General features: G+C 38.8%; 1 protein-coding gene across 1 annotated transcript in view; it reads left to right on the plus strand.

Moving 5' to 3' along the window:
• Positions 1-318: 318 nt before the first annotated feature.
• Positions 319-20,130, plus strand: part of LOC117394915 (dolichyl-diphosphooligosaccharide--protein glycosyltransferase subunit STT3B-like) — a 50,328-nt gene continuing 30,516 nt past the window's right edge. The window contains exons 1-3 of the mRNA XM_033993642.3: positions 319-840; positions 13,489-13,597; positions 16,898-17,185. Coding sequence (XP_033849533.2) covers positions 587-840; positions 13,489-13,597; positions 16,898-17,185 — 651 coding nt within the window. The 5' untranslated portion in view covers positions 319-586. The remainder of the gene's footprint in view (positions 841-13,488; positions 13,598-16,897; positions 17,186-20,130) is intronic.

Consider the following 20,130-nt stretch of genomic DNA (forward strand, 5'->3'; position numbering starts at 1 on the left):
CATTGCATATATACATTTCTCTCACGTAGAACATTTCCGTGTTTTCAACGTGGGTTTATGCTACTTTGCATTGAGGATGCAAGTCATTTATTTTATTGGTGCACAAATAATACTGACCAACCCCCTGACTTCTGGCGGCTGATAGGCTTAGATTGAACTCAATCACAAATTCGTGTCTAATCTGGTTGGTTTGTTTCAATAAATCCTTCAATTTTTTTGTCCTTTCCATAATCACTTTTACATCGCATCCGATTGGCTCACAGCGCAGTCGGTTACAAAAAAATATTTTTAGGATTGGTTGGATGGCTTGTGTTCGGTCCTCCCCGCGATAGCTGTCGCGCTGTGAGAGGCTGATAGTTCTTCCTGTAGTCCCAACTGTTCTCGCCCCTTCCACATTCTGAGTCAGTTGCGTTTAGTGCCTGGCTGATGGTGCTCGGGTGGTATGTTACTCTGTTAAGTAGCTGCGAATAAATACCAGGGGAGTTATCCACAAAGGAGGGGGGAGTCTGAGCGAGAAAGAGAGCTAGCGAGGCGGGGGGTGGGGGGCTCTCTTTCCGACCCAGATTCACAGCGGTCAACACAGAATATGGCGGAGCAGCACTCAGTCACCGACAGCAAGCAGAAGGCTTCCACGAATGCTGGGGACTTAATGCTGAGCAACAGCCGGCCTAAGCCCGCCGCAGCTGCAGCTGGAGGCCTCTCCGGTGGTCTTGCCCAGCCTGCAGGTTGGCAGTCCTTGCTCTCATTCACCATTCTGTTTCTGGCCTGGCTTGCAGGCTTCAGTTCCAGACTTTTTGCCGTGATCCGTTTCGAGAGCATCATCCACGAGTTTGACCCCTGGTGAGTACATAGTCCGTATGATAGCATTTGCCCACACGTAGAAAGCAAGTCATTGCAACTTTTTTTCTATCCCTCCAAGTCAACTTTAGCCCAGGTTTTGCATTCTTGGATCAACCTGCACGTTAAAAAAGCTCCGGAACAGTAAAAATAATTTGCGGTCACTTGATGGTTTAGGGTTTGATTTAACGTTCCGGTGCAGTAACTATTCAATTCATTCATTCGCCTGTAAATTAATGCCGGTTTATGACAGAGCAGATGTATCTAGCTTAGTGCTGAAACCATGCAACTGACATGCAATGTCATCTTGTGAATATTAAACCTGTGGGGGTTTTTTTTGTGTGTGTGCTTTTTAACTTTACTAATAGTTATATTGTACTTTCGAAGTGATAATAAACAGACGTTACAGAATCCTTGTCGTCAGTGACAACATCGCAGAAGAGGTATTTTGCAGCACAGGAAAACCTCAATTGTCACACAGGCGGACCCTCGACCCGGAAGCCCTGTATTATGTGGGGCGTACAAGCATGACTACCTATAAAAAATGATCAGTTTTTACATCGGTATATTCAATTTGCATAATGTTGTCACTCTGTCCATTGTTCCCGGCCAGATGCAAGTTATGAAAATCAACCTTCAACTTAATAGCCTAGTGTATTGAAAGACTCCACTTATCACACAGCTTTCATTGTTGATTTTCCTCCACTCTGTGGCCTTTAAAGGATAGAAAAAAGGTTTAAACTTATTTTGTTGACTTGAATTATGCCAAATATTTCTTTGTCTTTTGAATGTTCTTTCAGCACAACAAATCAAACACCAATTAGTCAGCTTTTTGTTATGTTAGCAATAGAGCCTGATCAAGGTTGAAGTAATAATGTATTTGCTGACTGGCCTATTGATGTACATTTAAATTAAGTAACTAATCTTACTGAAATTGGCCTATTTATGAGCACGTTGTCTGTAATCCCTGTTGTATTTTATTCAAAATATTGTTTCAGAACCAAAATGACCCCCCCAATCTGTACTTTTAGTTGACATTATGAGTAATTCTTTAGTAAGGTTTTAGGCACTGCATTGTAAATACTGTAGGTTCTCCTCACACCAGTATCCAGCAGTGTTGTAATGTAATTAAGAAATGTAGGTCATATGTTAATAATCACTTCAATGTTTGCGAATTATTCAGTGTTGGTAGTGCTTGCATATTAAATGTAATGGCACTATATGTTGTAGTCTTGGCTCTTTCATTTTTAACAACTATTTAGTACCCCATTAAGAACTTGCCCACACTAAATGGATCATACTGCCTTAGGTGTTATTGCTGAGATGTCTCACTCTTAAACCTTTAAGATGCACCCAGGGGAGTTCTACCCTCAATTTAAACCACTATGATGTCCAAAATCTCTCTAAGACCAAGATTATGTTTTGACTTTAATATCTGCCAATGACAAATTGATTATTGTGAAGTGGTGAAGCCCAGGTAGGAAAATTAAGCTACTGCCGTAATATAATAACACCACATAGGGGAGTCCAGATGACCTCCTTGTTTGTACTATTACACTAAAAATGAAGCATTTTCTGAAACTCCCTTAGAAAAAAGTTACTCTAAAGCAATCTCCTATAGTTGGGTATGACTTGCAAATAAATACTTAACTATATGCATTGTTTAAGAATAAAACACATTTACTTCTATTCTGGAACTATGTGTGATAAGTTGTTACTACACATAGTGGTGTGTGCATATTCTACAATGGGCTGGAAAAGTGGAAGTTCTACTTTATCCTTGCTTAAGTTCCCATTTTTGAATTTAAACTTCTGCCGAGCACACAAGACCTCACCGATTTACAGTAGATTATACCATGGACAGAATCTCTCATACAGTGCTGTATATATTGGCTTTCTGCATTTCAAGTGTTAGATAGAGATCCATTTAGATTTTACAATGCAGAATTCAAACCTGAGCCCACCTACTTGGCCCTGAGGTAAAGGTCCTTCCTGCAAGCTGCCATGAAGAACATTGATACAACACTTGGCATGTCCTTAATGCTGCTGCTTTCACCTACAGCTGTTATGCATGAAGTGTGGTAGTGCTGAGGTAATGTGTCTTGGCTGATAAAATGCTAAACAGTAAAGACCCTGAAATCATTTCATTTCACTGCTTGACATAATCCTGCATCAGTGTTTTCCATAGCTCCTGTCTGTATTTTTCTATTTTAATGTGCCCAGCTTTATAAATGACAGTGGTTAGACTTGCAGCTTTGTACAGCAATGTTTTTTTGCAGATAACTGCGCATGTTTGTCACTTTTATATTTCATCACTGCATTGAGTCAATCCTTGGCATGCCACATAGAGATCAGGGACAGCAAGTCATCTAGGATGTCAATATTGGTAAGAATTCAGGGGATGCTTCTCTTCCAGGTGTAGATGCCATCCCTGCCTTTTAATTTAAATTTACATGTTAATTATCTCCTGGATAATCTTGTTCTCCATTTAGATATGCCAATGTTTAAACAAGCTGCTCAGAAAAACATATTGCTTGAGTTAAAAGACTGAACACCACCTTTAAACTATGAGCAAAGGATGGAGCTATTAGTTTTGACAGTTGTGAGTCAGACTTGCTATTCAAGGTAATTTTGCTGGCACTTGATAGGTTTCAGAGGTGATACAAGGTGCACTGCTGAAGCTTGTGGAATAAAAGGATTCTGCACTGAGTTTATGCGTTGCACTTGGGTAGTAAGGCCAGTATCTGTTTTAAGTGACTGGAGTTAGTCCTAAGCCTCATACAATAACAAGGCTTTAACGGCAACCTACAAAGGCAAAGCCATCCACAGGTTCATTTTTACAGTGATGTATTAGTATACAAAACATAGCTAGTTGGCTTGGTATAACTCAAGCAAATCTTGGCAAAGCAGGTGGCATATTTACCTTTGGATTGAGAGATGGCAGTTTGTATCTATGAAATGTGTGCAGGTTGGCAGCTTGTAGGTACATTCTATTTTGAAATTTCAGAAGTTGGCATAGGGAGCAGTGTTAGCCAGTTGTTCCTATCCTGCTGTGAAAGAAACAGGCTTACCAGAGAGCTCTGCCAGATGGTTATTTTCTTACCTTTTATTGCACTAGCAATGTTACTGCTATGTGAAGATCTTTTTTTTTTTTTTTTGTTTGGTTTTACTTCAGTTTGGAATGCACAGATATTTCAGACATAAAGTAAAAATCAAAACTCCTTCCTGTGCTCTAGCTCAGTTTCACTACAAGTCTAAAACTGAACAGGAAATTAGTATAGCATCACTTTACACTGTACTTTATAAAGTAACCCCTGTGTAATGAGTGGCTGTGTTCCCTCTGGAACCTGTATGAAAACAACATTTACACTTCCCCTAGGGGCAAGTGAAAGTTCACGTAAATAGTGCGGAAAATACACTATCCTGAAATCTGTACTCTGTCCAGTTTTCTCACTTTCCTTTTGCCTATAACTGCAAAGATACGCAATGTGAAGCTGAAGTACAGCTGCCACAGGCACTGAAATGCTCAGGGTCCCTTTTTATGTACTTACAAATGAATCAAGCAGTATTGTATCTTTCAGTGCCCTGTATATTTAATCTCCATGCCCCTCCCATTTTTAGGAAATCAATACACAAGTAATTTGTTTAGGAGGAACTTTGTAAGATTGCTTGATTTATTCTCCTGATTTGTCAATAATGTAGTGTTTAGAATACTGAGGTCCTTCGGCTTAAGAGCGATTGGACAGCAGATTATGGGGACACATCGGGCCTCCTACTGTAGACATTTTGTGGTATTCATGATCAACTTGATTGTGTTTAACCTGTACTGTACCACCTACTTCAACATTCCTACAGGAGAGCTTGTCATGTTTAATGACAATAGTTCCCAGCAAACAATGTATTTAAGCTACTGAACTAGGCATGTGCAAGTGCAATGTTAATGATTTCCACCAGGGTTACAGTATGATAGGATTGAGGGTTTGCTCATTGATTTGGTTTACACTGTGAGGCTTTGTGCGTGTGGTTGAATGAGGCACAATACTAATGTGAAAACTTCATACTAATACCAACAAGTGTGACTTCAGCCATTAACATTTAGAAGAGATTTTTGTACAGAGCATTTTAGTATCACTTTTTTCAATAAGATTTAAAAAGCGCTAAAACCTGACTTCTGCAACATTCAATATCAAATTACCTTTAAAAGTTATTTCTAGGGAATATATATATATATATAATTCATTCATTCATTCATTCATTCATTCATTCATTCATTCATTCTTGGGTAAGCAACCTGTTTTGATGTATTGTCCTCAGTGATTGAGCACCTGTGAATTGTATAGTTTACCTGCTGATGTACGGAGGCACGCTTTTGATCTTCTGTAATATGCATTATATAAATCAAAAGATCTAATTTTGCATGGGAGTGACATTTAATGTGTGATTTATAGTATTCACACATTGTCAAACGATTTCTGTTAACAGCAAAAAAAAAAAAAAACATGTGAATGCAACTTGAAAAACCTTCAAAGGTTTAAAACCACCTTTGAATTCCTGGCTCGCGAACTAACCTTCTAACACAGCCCTACTTAATCCACATTGGAACTCCAGCTAAACTTCAGTTAGCCCTGTCTGTTATACCTTTTTTCCACTGTACAACCGAGCCACACCAAGCCATCTAGCCACCGAGCCACACCAAGCCATCTAGCTCAAAACACATTGTTAGAACGAGTCAGAATTTCATGAGACATAAAAAAGGTAAGCATGTCAATCTGAAATGCTTGGTTAAACAGTGCCCAACTTGCTGGAAATGTAAAGTAAGGCCTACACAACGTATTCTTTTCCTACTTTAACATGTTACATAGTGGAACATCTTGCTGTAAAACACCCCCTGCCCCTGCTGCTATCCTGTCTCTGCGTGTGTTCCGAGCAATATAATGTATTTTATTACTTTTTGAAAACTAACATATATTTAAATTGAACGAATATTCAAACATGAAAATCCTGTGTTCGTCTCAGCATTAATGTATGGTATAGCTGTTTTTTGTTTGACTAATTTTGTAAATAAGTTTAGAATTTTTATATTCCGCATTTCTTTTAAATCAAGGATGAGAAATTTTGGTAGAATTTTGTGTTTTGAGTGTGCGAGTTCAGTGTACTGTACCCGTGGTTTATGGCCATTTCTTTCAAATCCTGAGAAATTAGAGCATAAACTAAACCCACAGAGAAACTAGAGCCTGCACTTCCTCAGCGTCCCACGGCTGTACTTTTCTCTCATCACACTCGCTGCCCGGCATGTTGTTTGTTTGTCTTTGTGGAGTGTACTGACAGACGCAACGTAATGATGAAAATCCTTAACCCCGCCCCTGTCTCGGCTTGGCTTACAGTTGGATTCACATGTCTTGAGGCCAGAGTTTCATGGTTTGGTTCTCTGTCGGTTCGACAAATACAGTGGAGAACCACCCGTACCTGTACCGAGCCCTCAGCCGTCAGATGTGCCAGTGGAGAAGGGGTATTAGTCAGACAGGAAAGCTGTTTACTGACTTTTAATACCTACACCAATATACACAATTCCCCTGTTTAACACTAACCAACACTGTTTTTTTGGCACTCCTGCACAGATATTCCTCTCCCCACCAACTCACCCACAGGTTAATTCTTCCACCCTTAATTAAACCCAGGTATAATTAATTTTTTTTTTTTTTTATAAATAAACAATGATACATAAACATAATTGGACATTTCAAATTGGTGGAGGGAAATAAATACAAAATATAATTGGTCACTCGGAATATAAAAAAGAAACAGTCAGCTCTAACTTTTAAAGGGACATCACGTGACAAAAAATAAAAACCGAAAACGAAGAGCTCTATCCATGCCATACAAAACTCGCTTGAGTCGCTACTTCACTTTCTTTACTAAACGCCAAAAGGAGCATCTGCTGACTGATGAGGCGTGCGTCTAAGAGGCGTTTTAAGGTTGCTCGTCTTGCACAAACTACAGTGTGTAAGCGATTTGTTGCAAATGAGACACAGGTTTTCCACTATTTACAGAGAAAGCAAACTCTTCCATTCTGGCTTAAAGCCTCATACCTTTAAAACTAATTGAAAACCCTGAATACAGATTTCTAGCTCTGGACTCTTAACTGTAAACAAATATTTTATTTAATTCATTTTTATGTTGCAACTATATATTGACATTTTCTATTGATTAATCATCTGATCGATTAATCTATTCATCCCACTTGTTTGCTAGTGATATGACAATGTAATTGAAAAATTATTACAAGTAATACAAAGTATTAACATAATGCTAATGTAGCCAGCCGATCGGTGAAAGAAAACCACTTCCAGACAGATGTCTGTGAAACCAATCCACGTAACTTTTTTATTCTTGTATGTCCTGGATTTATAGTAACTTGATTATGCCTTTTCCAATTATAAAAACAGCAATATGAATTGATATTCTTGCAAGTTTGAAGCTGCCAAAGTAACACACAGACTACATGCTCATCTTGTAACAATTGTAAGTCGCCCTGGATAAGGGCGTCTGCTAAGAAATAAATAAATAAAAAATTAAAAAATGCTTATACTACAACCATGACTCCTCCACCGTCCATGCAAGCACTACAGCACATATCACCCTCTTAAAGCTACAGCAGCTCAATTATAAATCAGTGTAATTCTAACACAAACTGTATTTTAATGAGTACATTTTGAATTTAGCTTTTGGATGATATGTAACTTGCACTAGTTACTGCAAATGTTTCATAATGCCAGCTAATGTTTAAAATACATATATTTACTAACAAATAATTTGACAGTTTGAAAATATTTGCTTACATGTAATTGGAAGTTAGCCAAAGTGAGTCATTTTTTAAATATTAATTTAGTTTTCAATTGCTATTTGTGGTATTTTATGGGGAAGGAGGGCTCACATGTGTCTTTTTTTTTTATTTGAAAGTTTCTTTATTATTATTTATTTGTTTATTTAGCAGACGCCTTTATCCAAGGCGACTTACAGATACTAGGGGGTGTGAACTATGCATCAGCTGCACAGTCACTTACAATTACATCTCACTCGAAAGACGGAGCACAAGGAGGTTAAGTGACTTGCTCAGGGTCACACAATGAGTCAGTGGCTGAGGTGGGATTTGAACCGGGGACCTCCTGGTTACAAGCCCCTTTCTTTAACCACTGGATCACACAGCCTCCTTATTGGATGGAATGTAAAATACTAATATTTTTGTGTTTGGAGTTACACATTTTAATCCTGGATTTTGCCAGGTAGGTTCCTGTAACAAGAAGCATCTCGGTGGTAAGCACATTTCTGCTTTTAATCGAACTTGACTGGACCTTTTTTAAGATTCTTTTCTTTTTAGTTATTAAAGTGTATCTCCTTTGTTGAATAAAGGTATGCAGGTATAGATAGTTTGTGAACCAGGAACAGACCTGGAGCTGTGAGAGAGATGTTCCTATTCTCCCTTAGATATTTTGTTTTTTTAAATACCAATTTATGAAGGCTTATGAAGGAAATGTTCCTGCTGCTGTTTTGGATAAAAAAAGTGGTATGAGCACTAGCCAACCATTTTTGTCTTTTCTAACGTTGTGGTATTGCTACTGCAATTTATTTATTTATTTAAAGAGTTTTTGCGGCATTACCAAGACTGACAGTTGAGTTTTACACAATTGGTTTACTTGTCACAGGCACAGATTAAATAAGCACTTGATTTTCACTGCCCGAACATACCGATAAAAGCAAGATACTTAAGATGACATATGCAATAAAAGCAAGATACTTAAGATGACATATTGCACTGTAAAAATGTCCTTGGATGCACTTTTTGTTTTTAACAAAATCAATGTGGCACTTATCTAAAGCTGTATAAAAATGTAACGGTACTAAAGCATATGTGGGTGTCATTTGTGTGCTGTTTGCTCCTGTATAATTGGGAGCCTCTATGAATTTGTTCATACTCTTATTTGGGTCTTTCAATAAATCTTCACTGTTGCAGACTGCACATAGGATATGTCATGTGTATACAGAGACTGAAATGCGCTGACAGATATAATGTAGGTAATGTTTGCTTTAATCAGTTAGTTAAACACTAGTTAAATCAGTGTGGGGCAAAGAAAAGGTACCTATTCTGATAGTTCATACAGACACATACTGTACTCTTTCATGGACAATATAATGGAAATAGGGCTGATCTTTTTGTTAACATTGCAGCCTGAGTCCCGGTTCTAAACTGGGCCATTTGGCTGTTAATGATCTAAGAAGATGAAACAGTACACATATAACCCATCCCTGAGTGTTACTATGTTGCTTGAAAGATAACTGATATATTAATGCAACTCTAAGTACATTGGTTCAGCAGTTTTAAAGGGACAGCTCTTGTCTGTTTTCAGGCTGATAACCCAATCCCAGTGGAGTGTGTTGTCTTTCACCCTTGCTGCTGTACTGCTGGTAAAACCTAATTCTGTTGGAACGCATAGAGCTGTAAATTCCTTAGTAAAGGCTTGACCCGCTGAACTTCTTGTAATCCTGGAGAGTAGAACATGAAGTAGGCTGTGAATTCAGCTCTTCATTGCATTGACCTCATATAAGAAGGTTGAGAGTCGGAACCCCCACTCTGCCAATCAGTGATGGGGATGGAGTTCAGCCAGCATAAGAAGGTGCCAATTTCTTGATATTGAAAGAGAGGTGATGGGGGATCTTTCTAACTTTATTCCATTACCTCCTGTTCTTATTACTGAGAAGTGGGTGCTGTTGTAGCTCAGAAGCCACAAACCAAAAGCATATTTAAAATGCCACATGTATGAAGGAGGGGGTTGGGGGTGCAGGAGAAGGAGTGTAGTTGGCCTTTTTTCTGTTCTTGTGGTTCTTCAGGAAATGTTTTTCTTCTATGAAGATGAAATGGTGATGAGTGCCCTTGTTTGTTTTTAAAGTATTACAAGGGATGGAAATAAAACTCCTATTGCATACAGTAGCAGTTTCACCCATTCCTGGTTTAAGTGGTCATACATTTCTTTGGTCTACTAAACGTGCCATAGGTAAATGTGAAGGTCTTCAAACCAGTAACTGTTCATTCTTTTAACTTCTTTTCAATGTGCTGCATTTATTACTGCTGCTCCACTGTAGGCCCTGGTGAACACATTCTGGTTGATTTGACTCATGACATCAGGCAGCATTATACAGAAACTGGTCTCTCTACAGTATGAACAATGAAATCTAACTCCAATTTGTCTGGCTATATAGTTATTGTATTTAATTTTGCAGGCTGTAATGTCTGATGCAAGTTATCAAAGGAAACATTTGAATTTCGAAATGCTCTGATTCATTTATCCTTTTGAAGGAGTGCATGTGGTTAGGTGCTCCGTATTTTTTTTAGAAATTGAGTTTATTCATTGTTAGGCAGGGACATGCAAAACGAAGCAGTGATGTAATGTTAACACCACCCCCTTTCTTTTCCTTAGATTTCAAGTTCAGTCTAGAAATGTAAATGGCATGCTTTAACAATATTAACTATCCTTTTATCAAATACCTCCACCTGTACCAAGTTATAACCAGTGCAACAGATAGTTTGAACTGGGTGTTTATGCATCCAAAGAAAATATGAGTTGCAGAAATGTATATTTTATGCTTTCTGCACAGATGTGCTCTTGAACTGCTGTCTTTTTTCCTCCTCCTCCTCCCATGCCCCAAATGTCAGATCGTGGGTTATGCTAATAGAATATATCATAATGGTCCTGTTAATGTACTGAAATACTGTACCTTGGTTAAAGCCAGACTAAGTATATTTTCAGAACCGCTCAAAAAAAAAAAAAAAAATAATAAAACACAGAATTGAGATCAGAAACATTTACATGTTCCATCTCCTTAGCCTCCAGAAGGAATTGTTGTCGGGCATTGATAGAAACAGCCTGCCTGAAACACATCTGCAGCCACCACATTACTACCATAAGATCTGTGAAAGTTTAAAGCAAACTTTGCAGTAGGCTAAGACTTGTGTTGACTATTTTACAATTTTACAGCACCAAAAGGCTTTTGTATTAGTCAAGACTAATCTGTTTTTAATAAGTTTAAAAAAGATTGTTTTTGACTGCTTTAATTATTTTATCCCTGATCTCTAACCACCTTCTACCCAAGTGGTTGCAGGGGGTTTTACAGCCATGATGGAGTTCTGAGTGAGTCTTTCTGGTGCTACCAACAGTCAATCATACCCACTAAATTAGGTTTGAAGTTCAATCCTATTTGCCCATTTGCTACAAAAGAAGTCCCACAATTGCATTGCAGGTGGATTCAGTATAAATCCCCAACAAGTCTGTAGTACCAGAGGGCCATCATTGTTGCAAAATGATCACTGTTTATTTGTTCTTGTTGCAGTCTGACAGTGAAGCATAAGATGGATGGAAGTAGTAAAAGGCTACAACGCAGCGGATGCAATGCGATTTCTTGTAGGGCAGCTGTGCCCCTTTCGCTATGAAATGATCTTGCACACCAGAGGCGACACTGATGAAATCTCAAATGTAACTAGGCTATTCAAATCTGTATTAGAATCTAAACCGGTTATACAGAGATTCTAACATTTCATTTTTGCGGAATGGCCTTTTAAAATGTAGCTCAGAGTAATCTGCAATAAACTTAATTACACCTCATTCTAAGAATATATATCCTGGTAGAACACGTGTGCTTGGATGGAGAACTGCAATTGTCCCCATTTGGCATATTTGTTAAAAATAGGACGTGGTTCTATTTTTTTCCCATTTCACTCCAGTGTCACCTCGGTGTCACTGGCTGTGTGAAAGGTTCTTATCGAAAGTGTTCTATTAATTTTGTCGCAGCCCAGATTTGCTTGTCAGATTTGCATTGCCCCCGTAATAGCATCATGTTGATAAATGTATCTCAATTTTCATGAACATTATCATGCCCTGGGGTCCTTGATTCTAAAGAATGGCTTTTAATATCAGTCATAAATATTTGCAATCTGAACTGGAATTACATGCTATTTATTGCCTTCCCCTTTTTTTAAGCTTTTTAATTAATAGAAACTTATAACTAGGAGCTGTCATTTTATTTAAGGAATACTGCCAGTAAGTATAAGAAAGCCATGCTACATTTAAGGTATGGATCGCTGCTGCCTGTGTGAAAAGGGTTCCATTTTTTCAGTTCTTTCCTGGCAACTAAAATAATGATATATAAAAAGGTAGGAAGTATTTATTTTTATTTTTTTTATACAGCGTTGGTCCTAGAGTACAATTTAGAAAAAAATGTTAAGTGCACATTTTCTAGGCCTCTGAATAAGATAATTAGCTTTATTTGAGCACTACAGTACTGTAGTGAGTCATAATGCCACAGAATAATATATTTTAAAATTGCAGGTGAATTACAGCTCCCTGACACTAACCTGCAATAACAGTAAAGTAGAGTATAATCATACCACGCAGGAGAGGATACATGCATAAATCTATCCTCATTGATTCTGGTGTACCGTACATGTAGCGTGATTCTCGCTAGCTCATGTCACCACATTCTTATTGTGGTCAATGAGGGAACTGCAGCATTACAGACAGCAACATTTGTTTAATGTGTTTTAAGACAATACATAGCCTATGATCAGTGGCTTTAGTAAAGAATAGAGGCAGCAATGAACTTTTTTGTTCTCTGTGCTGGTGATTTTTAACTAGGATATTTCTAGTAGGCGTGCTATTTATTGTACAATGTGATATTAGGCTGTACAAACCTTTCATAGAAATCAAAATCAAATTGAAATTCCTTTCTGTGGAAGATTTGTTTTCTTCTTATTGAACCAACCAGTAGGAAATTAAAAAAAGATCCTATTAAATCTCATTTACAGCTGCAATTTTTATCTCTAGTCTTTTATCATCTGGTCCTGTAGCACTAGATATAGTCCATTATGTGTCTCACTTCTATTGTGACATTTTACATGCTCAAAGGTTTTGTGTAGAGAATCTGGCATAATCACATTCAGTGAAATGAGGGATATCCCACTATTTCAGATTAGAAATTTAGAGCAAGTAGCTTCAAATATGTTTTATTTTTTGTATTGGTCTCATCTTATTTTTTTGCAGTCATTCTTAGTGGTTCTTAATGTGATTTGCTCAAATATTGTTAGGTGTGTGTGTTTTTTTTTTTGTTTGTATTTTGTGTGAAGGTATTCGACTAGGAGGTGCTCTTCAGTTTTATTTGCCTGACAGACATCCTGCATGTAATGTAGGCCCGGTCAGCCAAAGTGTCACAGCTCTTCTGAACAATACAGATGTATTGCAAAACCAGCTAAAGAAACAAAGTTAAAAAATAAAGCCACTTGCAGCAGTTTCAACTTCACAAAGGTAGTTAATTTTAGTTGCTGTAGTCATGCTTTAGTTTTTAGAATTAGTCAAAGATCTGCTTAACCACATTCTTGACCTACTGACATTTCTTACAAATTGTTTCCGTCATCACCCGCTGCTCTTAGAATAACTGCCAGAAAATGACCATTCCCAGGGTATACATGCAGTTAGTAGTTTGGCACAGTTTAGGACTTTGGACAGCAAGGCATTTGTCATGCCAGCTAAACTGAAAAAAGGAACAGATTCTTCTATTTTGAAGAATCTGTTCTTAATTAACTGTCTTTTCTTTTTTCTCTTGCAGGTTTAACTACAGATCAACACATCACCTCACAACAAATGGGTTCTATGAATTTTTAAATTGGTTCGATGAGCGAGCATGGTATCCTCTGGGAAGGATCGTAGGGGGCACAGTAAGTACATTTGGTAAATTGCTGCAGTCATTGTGGTATCGGTGATACTTTACAGGCACTACATAAATATGAAAAACTATAATAAAATAAACATTACACAATAAACTACTGTGTAAACAGTTGTAGAAAGCTGTATGCACATATAAAATTATAAAAAATAAATAACTAGTTATAAAAATAGCGTAAAACAAAAATAACACAACATAACAAGCAACGTGAATTCGTTTTGAGGAAATCAGAGTTCAAAGGCACATCTATTACAGCTGTCTAATTAGTACAATCCACACATAAAACACACTTTTCAACTTTTTACCAGTGCATGTACCACAGACTGTCTTCCATGTGCAAGTGGGCGCAGCGCTGGCTGAAGGTTGAGGGCCATTTGCAAGCTGGCTTGCACTACTCTGATCAAAATGTACATCGTACTTCGTTGCTTTGTAAAATGCAACAATCTCTGGCTTTTGTATAGCATCAGTCCCGATGGTCACTGATCTGTGCAGAGAGCTTAGAATAATAATAATAATACATGATGTGTAGAATGACTTTCATCAGTGTTTCAAGCACTCAACAGGATTATAATATGTTCTTTCACAATGACTAAATTGTCAGCAATACTTTGTTGATTTCAATATGCGGTTAAACATTTTTATATTCCGGTTGGAAAAAGGGGCTTTATTATATCTAGGTCTGGTGACCAAATAATAGGACCCCGGCAATACACAGCAATGTGTATTGCACAGAGTAAATAACAACAAGTTGCAGTCCCAAACAATAAACACAATATATCCGTCCAACAATAATACTAACATGGTCACCAGTCCTGGGTGCGTGCAGTAATGCACGTGGTGGGTGATACAGTTTATTTTGTGACCGTAGTGCAGTGCTGTTGCGGCTTTGTGCTGGCCCTTGGCAGACAGCTCTGGAATCGTGTTAGCCATCCTAGTAATTTACAAACAAACAAACAAACAAACAAAACACTCACAATACTGTTATTTCACTGGGTCTCTCAAAGTCCTTCCAGGTTCAAAACACAAACCAAAGCGAAGGAACAGATTGCGTCTCTCCGCCCCCTTTTATGCCATCACACATGACCCCTTGGTAAACAAGTGCAGCCACCCCTTCAATCTGCGACTGCCACGTCGGTTCCTTTCCGGGTCTCTGTCTGTGTGTGTCTAATTTTATATATATACACACAGTGCCTTGCAAAAGTATTCAGACCCCTGACCAATTCTCTCATATTACTGAATTACAAATGGTACATTGAAATTTCATTCCGTTTTGATATTTTATTTTAAAACGCTGAAACTCAAAATCAATTATTGTAAGGTGACATTGGTTTTATGTTGGGAAATATTTAAGAAAAATAAACTGAAATATCTTGCTTGCATAAGTATTCAACCCCTGTGCTGTGGAAGCTCCCAGTTTACACCGATGAAAGAAACTGCCCTAACGAGGACACAATTACCTTACCATTGGCCTCCACCTGTGAACCATTAAAGTTGCTGTCACATTTTCTGGATAAAAACCCCACTCTTGAAGGATCATTGGTCAGGCTGTGAATCTGAAGGAAAATGAAGACCAAAGAGCATTCTACAGAAGTCAGAGATAAAGTAATACAAATGCATCGATTAGGGAAAGGGTACAAAATAATATCCAAGTGTTTGGATATCCCAATGAGCACAGTTGGATCAATAATCAGGAAGTGGAAGCTGCATCACACCACCCAGGCACTGCCAAGAAAAGGCCGTCCCTCAAAACTCAGCGCTCAAACAAGGAGACTTGTGAGAGAAGCCACAGAGAGGCCAACAATCACTTGGAAGGAGCTACAGAGTTCAGTGGATGGGAGTGGAGTAATGGTGCACCAGTCAACCATATCAAGAGCTCTGCATAACACTGGCCTGTATGGGAGGGTGGCAAGAAAGAAGCCGTTACTCAAAGTACCATCTGAAAGCACGTCTGGAGTTTGCCAGAAAGCATGAGAGTGACCCAGCTGCGATGTGGGAAAAGGTTTTGTGGTCAGATGAGACCAAGATGGAGCTTTTTGGCCAAAACTCAAAGCGCTATGTGTGGCGCAAACCTAACACTGCCCATGCCTCAAGACACACCATCCCTACAGTGAAGTGTGGTGGTGGCAGCATCATGCTGTGGGGATGCTTCTCAACATCAGGGACTGTGCATCTTGTTAAAATTGAAGGAAGAATGGATGGAGCAAAATACAGGGAAATACTGCAAGAGAACCTGCTTCAGTCCGCTAAAAAACTGAAGCTTGGGAGGAAATTCACCTTTCAACAGGACAATGATCCCAAGCACAAGGCCAAAGCAACATTGGAGTGGCTCAAGAACAAAAAGGTGAATGTCCTACAGTGGCCCAGTCAAAGTCCTGATCTCAATCCCATTGAGAATCTGTGGCACTATTTGAAAATTGCAGTCCACAAGTATTGTCCAACCAACCTGAACAACCTGGAGCAAATCTGCCAAGAAGAATGGGCCAGAATCACTCCGACACTGTGTGCAAAGCTGGTACATACTTACCCCAAAAGACTTGAAGCTGTTATTGCAGCGAAAGGTGGCTCTACCAAATATTAATGTGTGGGGGTTGAATACTTATGCAAGCAAGATATTTCAGTTTTTTATTTTTCCTAAAAATATTTCCCAACATAAAACCAATGTCACCTTACAATAATTGATTTTGAGTTTCAGTGTTTTAAAATAAAATATCAAACAGAACGAAATTTCAATGTACCATTTGTAATTCAGTAATATGAGAGAATTGGTCAGGGGCCTGAATACTTTTGCAAGGCACTGTGTGTGTATATGTGTATATGTATATGTATGTGTGTGTGTGTATATATATATATATATATATAATATATATATAATTATAATGTTCAATTTACATCGACAAAGCTGCAGGCATGAATATAAACCAGGTGAGGGGATGCATAGGTACAGTTCTGGTAAGAAATACATCCATTGCTACAGATGTAGTCTGTATAATTTTGCATATTATGCACAAACCTACAGTACATTTCTCTAATAGTGTCACTTGTTCTTGCCATTGCTAATTCTACACGTAGCCTGTAACTAAAGTTTATTGAAATATTTGGACAGCTTGGTTTGGATAACATTAATAAATGCAGTCTGTACTGAGTGTGCATTATTTTAATCAAGCCAGGGAGAGTTGTATAAGCAAAACCTAAACTGGGAACTGGTGCAGTATAAGGTGTGTTTTTTTTTTTTTTTTCATGAGTATATTAGAGATCTGAATTTCTCTCCCTTTTAATTCCCTTTTTTTTTTAGGTGTATCCAGGTTTGATGGTCACAGCAGGCCTTATCCATTATGTGTTAAACCTCCTCCACCTCACAGTCCACATTCGGGATGTGTGTGTATTCCTGGCACCCGTCTTCAGCGGCCTCACATCCATCTCGACCTTCCTGCTCACTAGAGAACTGTGGAACCAGGGAGCTGGCCTCTTGGCTGCCTGCTTCATAGCTATTGTCCCGGGCTACATCTCCCGTTCAGTCGCTGGATCTTTTGATAATGAAGGCATTGCAATTTTTGCACTTCAGTTTACATATTACCTTTGGGTAAGTCAACTAATTACTTTTGTTTAATTTCTTTTATTTTCTGCTCTGAGTTTTGGAGGTTTTACTTTACAGATTAGGCTGACTTGAGTCCCATATAAGCAGTTGCCTCCTTTTAAGTTTTATGCTGATAGAATAAAATACTAAATTAAAAAAAAAATGACATGTCAGTAGATGTCCAGTAAACACACATTGATTTGTAGCTGGTTTAAAGTCTTTGATTTATTGCTATATGCTGCTTTCAAATATATTGAGGAAAAAGATTTAAACCCAGTGATCTGTGTACTATCTGTTCTACAATTATTTTAACAAATAGCCAAGGGGCTGAAACAACTGCCTTTAGTAATACTGCTGGTGGGATGTTTGCCAATTTTAGGAAAAGCCCTTGGTGTAACTTCCTCCCTCTCTGTATAAATCATGAAAACAAATTACTGTAAAGTCAATGTATTGCAATTAAACAATCATACATGACACAGCATGCATTTGCTGCTAGTTAATTTCCCCAGTTAAAACATCATGATCGCACATATATAGTGTCAATAGGGCAACACAGTTTTGTTGCATAGTTCTCAAGGGTCAGTTTAATACCCAAGCAGTAAGTGTTTGTTAAAATCAGGACATGAGAACATAATAAGGAATGAGAAGAGGACATTCAGCCTATCGGAGCATGTCCTTTTCCCCAATAGTTGGTTAATGTGAAATTTGTTAAATTGGGATTTTAAAGGATCTCCATGATTCAGCAGCTGAACATGGTTTACTTGAACAGATTTTGATGCTATGAATGGGTAATCTTTTGTCCAGGTAGTGAAAATTGTATATATTTTTTGTAATTGTAGACCTGCTACTGTGTTAGATTTATTCTGTTGGGTCAGCCCACATCTCATCCTTGTTATCTGTGTGAGTCAGCGTCAGGCCTTTAAGCATGTTGTTGCACAGCTCTGTTGGGGAGATCAGATAGACAGATACATTCAGTCTGTTTCAGCTGATCTGGCTGGGTGAGCCAGGGAAACAACTTGGCATATACTGTGTTAACTGAGATTATCAGTTTCTATTTGTGTATAGGGCAGTGTTGGAGAGAAACACATTACACCTGTAACTGTGAAGGTTCCCTTTGATGGGTAACTAAATGTGGTAACGTGTTACATTTTTATATGAAACAGTGATGTACTGTAGTTCATTTTAGTGTTCAGTAAATGTTCTTAGGGGGGCGGGGATTCATTTTTTTGCTGTTTCTATGCCTCCTATTTGTTCCAAGTGTACTTCCCCACTTTCACCATCTTCCAACACAAATTTATGTTTAATGTGTGCAGATATCCCAGTCGCTCTGACTCACAAGGGAGTTAATTCCCCACTGTCACTTCACCGCTATGATAAAAGCAGCCCCAGAGAACAACGGAGCTCAAGTTTTACTCCACCAAGGGAAAGGAGAAAATCCACACACTCCCACAGCAGCAGGGAGAAAGACGTGCTGGTGAAACCAGTGGCCGCCATTACAGAGGCTCCAGCAGCCACGGCTCAGCCATTTCCTCAGCAGCTGCCTATGCCTAACAATCTATTTTTTCAATGGCTAAAGGAATATGAGCAGTCAAAGCAGACTCTACCGACACAGCCTGTAACCCACACAGCAAGTTCTGGTGCCGCTGCACCCGGAAGTACACCTGAGCAATACTTTCCAGGTGCTCCCACCCTAGGAGACGATGTCATTGCCCCCCGAGGATGATGCTTTGGAGTGCACAGACTGCCCCTCTCCTATATGTACATATGCAGATGCCGTACTGAGAAGGATTTCATCCTGTCTCAAAGTACAACCCCAGACCTGTGCAAATCAGGATGACTTCCTTAGCATCTTGGATGCAAGGGATAAAAAAGCCTTTGAGGGGTTCCCTTTCCATGAAGCAGTCTGGAGGCCCATTGAGGCTATTTGGCAAAAATCAGATACTTCTGCACCATGCCTGCCCAGAGCAAATAAATTCTACAGGATACCAGTGGATCATAAAAAACACCTTTTCAAACAATCAAAAATGTATACCATCATGGCTATACCAACTGCAGGTACTGTATGTCTTCCAGATCTGCAGGTCTATGCAGCAAAGTACAAGCAGGTGCTGTGGAACCAGCTGTCTACAATTTTGCAGTCACCCACACCTGAAAAAATTAGAGGTAGCCATGCAGCTTGCAGAAGAGGGGAAAAAACACTGCAAAGGTTCAACTGCAAGCAGCATGTGATGCGATTGATATTAACACCAGAGCTGTGGCTAATGTCATCACTGCAAGGTGGTGCATCCAAATGAGAACATCTTCTGTGTCTGCGGATACCCAGACAAAAATATTAGAGATACACTTTCAGGGTGATCTTTTATTTGGCACCAGCCTCAAAGATTCACTGTCTGATATGAAGGAGGCCAGACAGGCTATAAGATCTTGCTCTACAACAGGGAGAGGTGCATCGCGCAACAGAGGGTGTTTTCAGCAGACAAACATCATTCAGTATGGCTAGTACCAGGCTGAGGTCTTTGTGTGCCATTCATTTTCATTTTGGAATGTGTAGCCTACACATGCAGGGTTGACCCAAACCCGCTATTTATTGTGAGAGGTGTGTAATTCTCCATCCCTAATTGCGGTGAGGGGTATTTAAATTGTTTGATTGGGGAATCGCCTGCTTCACCTAATTAGCCTTCTAAAATAGGTTGTTATTTTGACGCGGAGTGCGGCCTTACTGAACACGCACATTACATGTCTTTTTGTGGTCGGTTTTTCCCCTTTATAAATTTCTTCCCAAAACCTCATAAATCAAAAGCAGCAGCAAATCTCTTCTAATTGATGTCAGAAGAGCCCTAAACTTGTGCATCCACAGGACCATTGGTAGCAGACCATCCGGGCAACTTTTCATCTCCTTCAACTCCCCAGATAGCGGGAAACCTGTCTCTAAACAGACAATTTCTCTATGG

This window comes from Acipenser ruthenus, chromosome 3 (genome assembly GCF_902713425.1).
Source record: "Acipenser ruthenus chromosome 3, fAciRut3.2 maternal haplotype, whole genome shotgun sequence".
Classification (NCBI taxonomy): domain Eukaryota; kingdom Metazoa; phylum Chordata; class Actinopteri; order Acipenseriformes; family Acipenseridae; genus Acipenser; species Acipenser ruthenus.